The following is a 10,457-nucleotide window of genomic DNA, read 5'->3' as shown; positions in this document are numbered from 1 at the left end:
AAATTATCTATTAGATTACATTAGTCTTGATTAGGGATGGGTATCGTTTAGGTTTTATCCGATACCGGTGCCAAACCGGTACTTTTGAAACGGTGCCGGTGCTTAAACGGTGCTCAAACCGGTGCTTAAAGAATGGAGAACACAAAATTGGTCCAAAAACCTCTCATGTTCAGCTGTTTTTTTGTAAAAAGATAACAATGTTAGCCTTTTCTGCAGCTATGGGGCATATATGGTCTCAGTCTTGGCTGGAAGCAGTGCTTAAACAATGGAAAAAACACAAACTTTGTCCAAAAACCTCTCATGTTTAACTGTTTTCCACTTTTTCTTTGGTCATTTTAACCTTTTTGGCCAGGGTGAAGGGAGTGTCTGCCATCAAACTAGAAGACAGCCGCATGTAACTACGACGGTGTTTGCTAGTTCACCTTACATGCATTAATGTAATAACGTGGTTAACGTACTCAACGTGAATTACACACGACCAACATTAAGCTACTCACACAGAGAAGAACGGCTGCTGCTGCCATCATCATCCTCATCATTTCTGCCCCTCCCTTCCTTCCCGCCCCTCCCTTCCTTCCCTCCCCATCTCCAGCTCGCTCACTTTTCCCGCTCCACCACAATCACCCACACATGCAGGGCCTTCGGGTAAAGGTGTGTCACCAGGGTGCAGGGAAGGCATCCCCCCCGTCTGTCCACTTCTGGCTGCCTGTGCCTCAATTTTATCCCACAACTTAGACATTCAGACATTCACACATAAAATAAAATAAACAATAAAAGGTAAATCAAATAGATCATAACGGCAAGGCTGGGATGCTCCTTTTGGTAAAGTAAATCCGTGGGGCATCTTTCTTTGCCTTTAGACAATAATTCTGATGGCAAAAGAGCCAGGCCAGCCAGGGACAGGCAAAGAAAAAGAAACCTTTTGTTTTTTTCCTGACAGGAAGATGAGAAGTTTTGAATGTCTTTGAATGTTTTTGAAAGTAGTTTGTAGTTTGTTTTTAGTTTTAGCTATTTTAGGGGGATATCTGTGTGTGCAGGTGACTATTACTGTGCATAATTATTAGGCAACTTAACAAAAAACAAATATATACCCATTACAATTATTTATTTTTACCAGTGAAACCAATATAACATCTCCACATTCACAAATATACATTTCTGACATTCAAAAACAAAACAAAAACAAATCAGCGACCAATATAGCCACCTTTCTTTGCAAGGACACTCAAAAGCCTGCCATCCATGGATTCTGTCAGTGTTTTGATCTGTTCACCATCAACATTGCGTGCAGCAGCAACCACAGCCTCCCAGACACTGTTCAGAGAGGTGTACCGTTTTCCCTCCTTGTAAATCTCACATTTGATGATGGACCACAGGTTCTCAATGGGGTTCAGATCAGGTGAACAAGGAGGCCATGTCATTAGTTTTTCTTCTTTTATACCCTTTCTTGCCAGCCACGCTGTGGAGTACTTGAACGCGTGTGATGGAGCATTGTCCTGCATGAAAATCATGTTTTTCTTGAAGGATGCAGACTTCTTCCTGTACCACTGCTTGAAGAAGGGGTCTTCCAGAAACTGGCAGTAGGACTGGGAGTTGAGCTTGACTCCATCCTCAACCCGAAAAGGCCCCACAAGCTCATCTTTGATGATACCAGCCCAAACCAGTACTCCACCTCCACCTTGCTGGCGTCTGAGTCGGACTGGAGCTCTCTGCCCTTTACCAATCCAGCCACGGGCCCATCCATCTGGCCCATCAAGATTCACTCTCATTTCATCAGTCCATAAACCTTAGAAAAATCAGTCTTGAGATATTTCTTGGCCCAGTCTTGACGTTTCAGCTGGTGTGTCTTGTTCAGTGGTGGTCGTCTTTCAGCCTTTCTTACCTTGGCCATGTCTCTGAGTATTGCACACCTTGTGCTTTTGGGCACTCCAGTGATGTTGCAGCTCTGAAATATGGCCAAACTGGTGGCAAGTGGCATCTTGGCAGCTGCACGCTTGACTTTTCTCAGTTCATGGGCAGTTATTTTGCGCCTTGGTTTTTCCACACGCTTCTTGCGACCCTGTTGACTATTTTGAATGAAACGCTTGATTGTTCGATGATCACGCTTCAGAAGCTTTGCAATTTTAAGACTGCTGCATCCCTCTGCAAGATATCTCACTATTTTTGACTTTTCTGAGCCTGTCAAGTCCTTCTTTTGACCCATTTTGCCAAAGGAAAGGAAGTTGCCTAATGATTATGCACACCTGATATAGGGTGTTGATGTCATTAGACCACACCCCTTCTCATTACAGAGATGCACATCACCTAATATGCTTAATTGGTAGTAGGCTTTCGAGCCTATACAGCTTGGAGTAAGACAACATGCATGAAGAGGATGATGTGGACAAAATACTCATTTGCCTAATAATTCTGCACTCCCTGTAGAGAACACGAGACAAATGGAGATATTTAAGGATGCAGGGACTAAAAGTGATGTGACGTGTAAAGTTTATCTTGCCTGGCTGGGCAGCTCTCTGGCGCTCAGCACCCCCAAAGCTCTGATCCTAGAATCACCCCTGGTGTAGAGTGTCCATTTGTGTCTGTCTCCACATTGGGTGAGTGCCCAGTATTTGTTTATGTGTGCATGAGGGTGGGAATACACATTTGTGTCTGTACGTCTATGTCTATATGTCAGGTCAGGTCTTAGACTCCTGTGCAAATTCCCTGCTGACTCAGCCTCAGGATGGTTAGAGGCAAGAATCAAGCGCACCCAAATGAGCGCATCATTGATCATGTGCGCATCATGCAGAGGGAGAGTGGGAGTAAGAGACGAGAGGCGCAGCGACGGAGCATGGGAGTTGTAACGCAGTTTGTGTGATTCCGTATGCGTTAATGTATCTGTAAGTTCACCTTTGTTAACTGGTATGATAATAGTCATAGTTGTTTGTGCATGTTTAAATCTAAAGTTATGCCTCGGTACCCTGATATCACGTTAGTAGGTTTATTTAATTATTTAGTTAATTTGCACTAAGTTCATATCAGTGGCCAGAATCTCCTCCAATGATTACATCCCGTGGTTAAAGGATTTCTCTGTTGTTTATTGCTTAGTTTAGCTGTTGCTAGCTTGCCACATTCTTGCCTTAGTACTAGCAACTGGGAATATATGTGCTATTTAGCCAACTTGTGGTCTTACGGTGACCCCTTGTGGACATTGTAAAATATTGCTGTGCCTGAGTAGATGATATGTTCTGATTGTTACTTAGTTATTTTTAACCCTGCTAATTATAGTATTACCTGTTTCTGTTTCCAGAAAACCATGCTTATAATCACCTATACTGCATCTGCTACAGTTATAAGTTCATATCTGGCGGCAGCACAGTTGGATTTATCCTGGCAAGCCCTGCTGTAACCAGTTCTTCTGTGAAGCTTAATTAAAGACAGTGAACTAAACTCTTGGACTGCTGCAGTCTTTCTGACCGAAGACTTAGGCCAGACTTGTATACCCAGCACCTCCAGTATATATATATATATATATATTCTACAAGTGGTCCTTCGAGCCGGATCGTATACTAGCTGCGCTATGGCTACACCCAGAGAGTTTAACGACGACCAGCCTGCACTGAGTCCCCGTCCCAGCAGGGTGCGACGCATTCCCGGACATCTGGAGGACTTCGAACTCACCTACCCAGCTCACCGTCTTTATAGTACCACAGTAAGACCAGCATCACCACTAAGCCCTGGGAGTTCCCCTAACTACCCTGCAGCTGGTCATTATGGTACGGCAAGTCCAGAGGAAAGATGGCAGCGGCTGGAATCACGTTGGCAAACGATAAGCCAGCAGATGAAAGAACTTGAAGTGGAAATGGACAGGGTCAGATTGCCTTCGTATCCACAGAGTGCACATCTGCCTTATCCTTCATACCACTATGCAGCATTTCAGCCACATTACAGTAGCCTCCCCCATTTAGAACTGGGTTACCCTGTACGGCCTCCCAGTCCAAGAGCTGCACCTAACATTCAGCACCAGGTTCTGCACGCTCCAACACAAGCCCCTGCTCCTCAAGCGCAGGTTGACACTGCTGCATCAGACCCACAACCTGCTTCAGAAGTCATGCCTGTACCGGCCCCCGCATCCACGGCTCCTCCAGCCTGCTCGCCGCCGTTGCTAACGCAGCCTGTACCCCCTGCTCTAACACAGCCAGAACCACATGTGCCTCAGCCAGTGCCCTCTACCACACTGTTACAGCCTGAGCATGTTCCGCCAGAGCAGCAGTATGATGCACTTCCCAGGGCCTGGCAGTCTGTTCCACTGCCATATCCACCTGTGCATTATCCTAGACCACCCCGTGGTCAGCACTATTATCCAACATCTCACCCAGTAGACAGTTCACATCAGCCAAGTATGATGGAGATGGCGATTGCTTCATCATTTGGCATTCCGAAACCCAAACTGACTGTATTCAGCTCAGGGAAAGAGAGTGATTTTCTTATGCTCAAAAAGGGTCTGGACAGCTTACTTGGTCCGCACAAGCATTTAAGTGAAGACTATAAGTATCAGATTCTGCTTGACCATCTCACATTCCCATCTGCACTTCAAGTGGCAAAGAGGTATGTCAACAGTCAGACCCCATACACAAGTGCCATGCAAGCGCTCACACAGAGGTACGGACAGCCAAGGCAGCTAGTGCAGGGAGAACTGAAGGCCATTCTGAATGCCCCACCAGTCAGGGCCGGAGATTATCAAGCATTTGAGGACTTTGCTACGGCAGTTGGAACTCTAGTGGGGATGCTCAGTACAATGGAGGGCCCCTCATCGTCAGAGTTGAAGTGTGGGTCTCATGTGGACACTCTACTCACCAAACTCCCCACTAACTATCGAGATGCATTTGCTGAACATTGCTTTAACCGAGGAATTATCCAAAGTGGCAGTGACCGTACATACACTCTCCCTGACCTAGCTGAGTGGCTGGAAAGGAAGGCCCAGACTCTGCAAGTGTCTCGCCAAATCACAAGCCCCTTCCCAGCTATACCAGCACCGACTGAGTACAAGGACCGGAAAGCAGTGAGACAACAGAGGGTCAGACCTGCTACTATTCTGCTTGGGAGTCAGCAGGGATCGAAGCCCGCTAATCCTTCTCCGAGCCCTGCCACTGTACCACACCTGAAGAAGAGAGATCGTTTCAAGCCCTTCTGCCCTTATTGTAATAACCAGGAGCACTACCTCAATGCCTGTGCTGACTTTGCCACGCTCACCTGTACTGCCAGAGCTACCTGGATAAAAGAGAAAAAACGATGTTGGAAATGTGGGAGAGGACATCCCCCAGAAAACTGCACTCTGAAGAAGCCCTGTGCAACATGTGGAGAACAACATCTGCTCATACTACATGATGTTACTGCTGCAGAGAGCATCCTGACCGTAAATACGTCCTCCAATACGGTTTTCTTGGACCAAGTCAGCCATTCAGGGCGAGTAATGCTAAAGGTTGTCCCAGTGCGGTTGCAAAATGGGGAGAAAACACTGGACACATATGCTGTCCTGGATGATGGCTCCGAAAGAACAATCATACTACCTGCTGCCGTCCATCACCTTGGCCTTGTGGGAGCAGAAGAGATTCTGTCCCTCAGGACAATTCGACAAGAAATCGTACAGCTGAAGGGAGCCACTGTATCCTTTCAGGTGTCAGGTATGACAAACCGAGTGAAGTATGACATTCACCAGGCTTTTACAGCAGCCGAAGTAACTCTGGCAGAGCAATCACGTGCTGCTGACCTCCTGACACAACGATACAAACACTTGAGAGGCTTATCCCTGCAGTCCTTTGACAAAGTCCAGCCCCTGCTACTTATCGGTTCTGATAACCCTCACCTGATAATACCTACCCAGCCTGTGCGTACCGGTCCAGTTGGTGGCCCAGTGGCTGTGTGCACAATGCTGGGGTGGGCGATTCAGGGACCGGCAAGCTTTTTGCAGCAACCAACAGATGAGAGAAGCTGTCTGCATTTGTCCACTCTCTCCTCCTCAGATGAGCTGCATCAACATGTCCAGAGACTCTGGCAGCTGGACACCCTACCCTTCCACACCAACAAGGAGGTGACGCGATCAGGCGAAGATAAAGCAGCCATAGAACGACTGGAGCAAGGGACTGTCCGGGTCACCGTCGATGGAGTGGCTCGCTATGCTACTCCACTGTTGCGAAGACAGAATGCACCTGTTCTTCGGGCACCTCCCACAGCAGTGATGGCACTCCTCAGAGCGACAGAGCGACGTTTGTGTAACAGTCCAGATCAAGCTGCTGTCTACAATGAGGAAATTCACAAGTTGGAGAAAGCTGGTTATGTAGTAAAGATCAGCATGAATGAGGTGAGCAGTTCTGCGGAATCATGGTTTATCCCGCACCACATTGTGTACCACAACAACAAGCCCAGAATTGTCTTCAACTGCTCCTTTAACTACAAGCAAGCGTCACTTAACAAGAACCTGCTTCCTGGCCCGGTTCTTGGGTCAACACTGCTTGGCGTGCTGTTGAGATTCAGAGAGCATGCTGTGGCTATCAGTGGAGATATTCGCGGCATGTTCCATCAGGTGCGCCTTCTGCCTGAGGACCAGCCACTTCTACGCTTCTTATGGCGAGACGGGGAGAGGGAGCGCCGCCCAGACGTGTACGAGTGGCGTGTCCTTCCTTTCAGGACCACATGTAGCCCATGCTGTGCTACATATGCCCTGCAGCGCCATGTAAAGGATCACAGCGAAGAGAATGAAGAGGTACTGTACTCGGTGCTCCATGCATTCTATGTGGATAACTGCTTACAGTCTCTACAATCTCAGACTCAGGCAAAGGACCTGATAGACAAGATGAGAGCCCTCCTTGCCAGTGGAGGATTTGAGATAAGGCAGTGGGCTAGCAACGCACCTGAGGTTATTTCTCACCTACCAACAGAAGCCAAATCAACTGAGTGTGAGTTATGGCTGACCACTAACAAGACTGAACCACAAGAGTCTTCCCTTGGTCTCATGTGGCGCTGCAGCTCTGACACATTGGGATACAAGCACCGTGCCATTCCACGTACTGCACCAACCCTGAGATATGTTTACAGAGTACTGGCAAGCCAATATGACCCATTAGGTTATATCATTCCCTTTACAACGCGAGCCAAGGTTCTGGTTCAGGCACTCTGGAAGAAAGAGAGGGGTTGGGATGAGCCGATTGCTGATGAGCTCCTGTCCGTGTGGTTAGCATGGGAAAGTGAGCTGCCATACTTGCCAAACCTCAGCTTGCCAAGGTGTTACACTCCTGGTATCTCGGCTGGGAGCCCCGTGAACCTGCACATCTTCTGTGATGCCTCAGAGAGAGCCTATGGTGCAGTTGCATACCTGAGAGTAGAGACTGACAGCAATGAAGTTAAAGTGGCATTTGTGATGGCCCGATCTCGTGTGGCACCCAAAAGGCAGCTTTCAATACCTCGCCTGGAACTCTGCGCTGCCCTAGCAGGAGCACAGTTAGCCAAAGTCCTGCAGACCGAGTTAACCCTGCCACTACAGACAACTACCCTGTGGACAGATTCGACCACTGTCCTTCACTGGATCCAGTCTGAATCCCAGCAGTATAAAGTGTTTGTGGGAACCCGAATAGCAGAAATTCAAGAGCTTGTTGGAGCTGAGAGCTGGAGATATGTTCCCTCTGAAGAGAACCCTGCCGATGACATCACACGTGGGAAATCCTTAAAGGATTTAACTAAGCCAGACCGCTGGACAGATGGCCCAGCATTCCTCCATCAGCCTCCCGCTAGCTGGCCTACGCACCCCACGGTGAGCTCGATGCAGAAGGAAGAGATCCGCGACACCATCTTCTGTGGCAACATTTCCACAAGCAGCCCGCTGACGCCTGATCTGACCCAGTTCAAATCCTGGACCGAGCTGATACATGCCACATATCACGCCCTCCACGGGGCGGCCGCTCCACCCATGACTGCCTCCAGTCGTAGGGAGGCAGAAATTGCCCTACTGAAAGGTCACAAAGTGAGAGCTTCCCGGCAGAGCTTGCTGCATTGCAGTCAGGTAAAACTGTCAGCCCTAACAGCCGCTTGCTGTCGCTTTCACCTGAATTAGACCATACTGTCGGGTTGATCAGGGTTGGAGGTCGTCTCCGGAGGGCTGAAAATCTGAAAGAGGACACTATCCATCCTATAGTTCTTGCACCAGATCACCCTGTCACAACGCTGTTAGTGCAGGACTATGATAACCGTCTGTTACATGCAGGTCCTGACCGTATATTCGCAGAGATAAGGAGGACCTACTGGATACTTCGCGGCCGACAGATTATCAAGAGACATCAACGCAGTTGTGTGGAATGTTGTAAATGGCGCAGCAAACCAGTCACTCCCCAGATGGCAGACCTACCAGCTGCACGACTACGCATCACTAAACCACCATACTGGTCCACTGGAGTCGACTGCTTCGGCCCTTACACCATAAAAATCGGACGGAGGCATGAGAAAAGGTGGGGTATTATCTTTAAATGTCTGACCACCAGGTGCGTACATCTGGACCTCTTGTGCAGCATGAACACGGATTCATTCTTGCTTGCCCTTCGGCGCTTTGTTGCAAGAAGAGGAAAACCCTTTGAGATTCTCTGTGATCGGGGCACCAACTTCAGAGGAGGAGAGAGGGAACTCAGAGAAGATTTTGCTGCTATGGAACCAGTTTTGAAGCAACAGCTCAGTGAACAGAGTATCGATTTCAAATTCAATCCACCACTTGCTCCACATTTTGGAGGCACATGGGAGAGGGAAATCAAGTCGGTCAAAGCTTCCCTGCGTGTCGTCCTGAAAGACCAAGCCGTCCCAGAAGAAGTGCTGATGACTATGCTTGTAGAAGTGGAGGGCATTCTTAACTCGAAACCTCTTGGTTATGCAACATCAGACATTGCGGACCCTGATCCCATTACCCCTAACCTTCTGCTTATGGGGCGGAAAGACGCATCCCTACCACAAGCAGTGTACAGCAAGAGTGACCTACTGGGACACCGCCGCTGGAGACACAGCCAAGTGCTTGCCGACCATTTCTGGGTTCAGTTCACTCGCAATTACCTACCGAACCTTCAGCTCCGTCAAAAGTGGCGCATCGGTACCCCAGATCTCACAGTAGATCGAGTGGTCATGGTGATTGACCCACAGCTACCAAGGGCTCTGTGGCCAGTTGGGCGGGTAACTAAAGTAATCCCCAGCGATGATGGCAAGATACGCACAGCTGAGGTCGACATAAAAGGAGCTAAATACATTCGCCCCGTGACGAAGCTCGTCACTCTTCCAAAATTGCCAGAGGACTGAAGGGGTGTATATTATCCAGCAGGGACATTTGTGTTCTGCAAATTCACTTAGTGAATTTGGGGGCGGCTGTGCAAATTCCCTGCTGACTCAGCCTCAGGATGGTTAGAGGCAAGAATCAAGCGCACCCAAATGAGCGCATCATTGATCATGTGCGCATCATGCAGAGGGAGAGTGGGAGTAAGAGACGAGAGGCGCAGCGACGGAGCATGGGAGTTGTAACGCAGTTTGTGTGATTCCGTATGCGTTAATGTATCTGTAAGTTCACCTTTGTTAACTGGTATGATAATAGTCATAGTTGTTTGTGCATGTTTAAATCTAAAGTTATGCCTCGGTACCCTGATATCACGTTAGTAGGTTTATTTAATTATTTAGTTAATTTGCACTAAGTTCATATCAGTGGCCAGAATCTCCTCCAATGATTACATCCCGTGGTTAAAGGATTTCTCTGTTGTTTATTGCTTAGTTTAGCTGTTGCTAGCTTGCCACATTCTTGCCTTAGTACTAGCAACTGGGAATATATGTGCTATTTAGCCAACTTGTGGTCTTACGGTGACCCCTTGTGGACATTGTAAAATATTGCTGTGCCTGAGTAGATGATATGTTCTGATTGTTACTTAGTTATTTTTAACCCTGCTAATTATAGTATTACCTGTTTCTGTTTCCAGAAAACCATGCTTATAATCACCTATACTGCATCTGCTACAGTTATAAGTTCATATCTGGCTGCAGCACAGTTGGATTTATCCTGGCAAGCCCTGCTGTAACCAGTTCTTCTGTGAAGCTTAATTAAAGACAGTGAACTAAACTCTTGGACTGCTGCAGTCTTTCTGACCGAAGACTTAGGCCAGACTTGTATACCCAGCACCTCCAGTATATATATATATATATATATATATTCTACAACTCCACCTCTCTGGGAACATCTCAGGTCCCCAAGATATGGAGGCCTATCTCCTCTCACCACACTCCCTGCCGGTGGCTGATTCCCTGAGGCATCGGTGCGTTGGTGGTTCTTGGTGTCTGGAGCTTGGCCTGTTTAACCCCTTTAACAGTCCACCATATACAAGCACAGGTGAGCCCATAAATGGCAGGAAATAAACATTCCTTACTAAATAAGGAAACCAGAACCTTTACATGGAATGTACCTGATG

The 10,457-nt window shown here is 47.8% G+C and overlaps 1 protein-coding gene across 1 annotated transcript; it reads left to right on the top strand.

The window, feature by feature from the left end:
* Positions 1–7,995: 7,995 nt before the first annotated feature.
* LOC109199022 (uncharacterized) lies at positions 7,996–10,171 on the top strand. The gene is made up of 2 exons (XM_019354355.2): positions 7,996–9,561; positions 9,972–10,171. The coding sequence occupies exon 1, from the start codon at positions 8,365–8,367 to the stop codon at positions 9,304–9,306; it is 942 nt and encodes a 313-aa protein (XP_019209900.2). The 5' UTR covers positions 7,996–8,364; the 3' UTR covers positions 9,307–9,561; positions 9,972–10,171.
* Positions 10,172–10,457: the final 286 nt, after the last annotated feature.

The sequence above is a fragment of the Oreochromis niloticus genome, linkage group LG3 (genome assembly GCF_001858045.2).
Source record: "Oreochromis niloticus isolate F11D_XX linkage group LG3, O_niloticus_UMD_NMBU, whole genome shotgun sequence".
In the NCBI taxonomy this organism is placed as follows: Eukaryota; Metazoa; Chordata; class Actinopteri; order Cichliformes; family Cichlidae; genus Oreochromis; species Oreochromis niloticus.
This window is presented reverse-complemented; position numbering and strand designations above follow the sequence as displayed.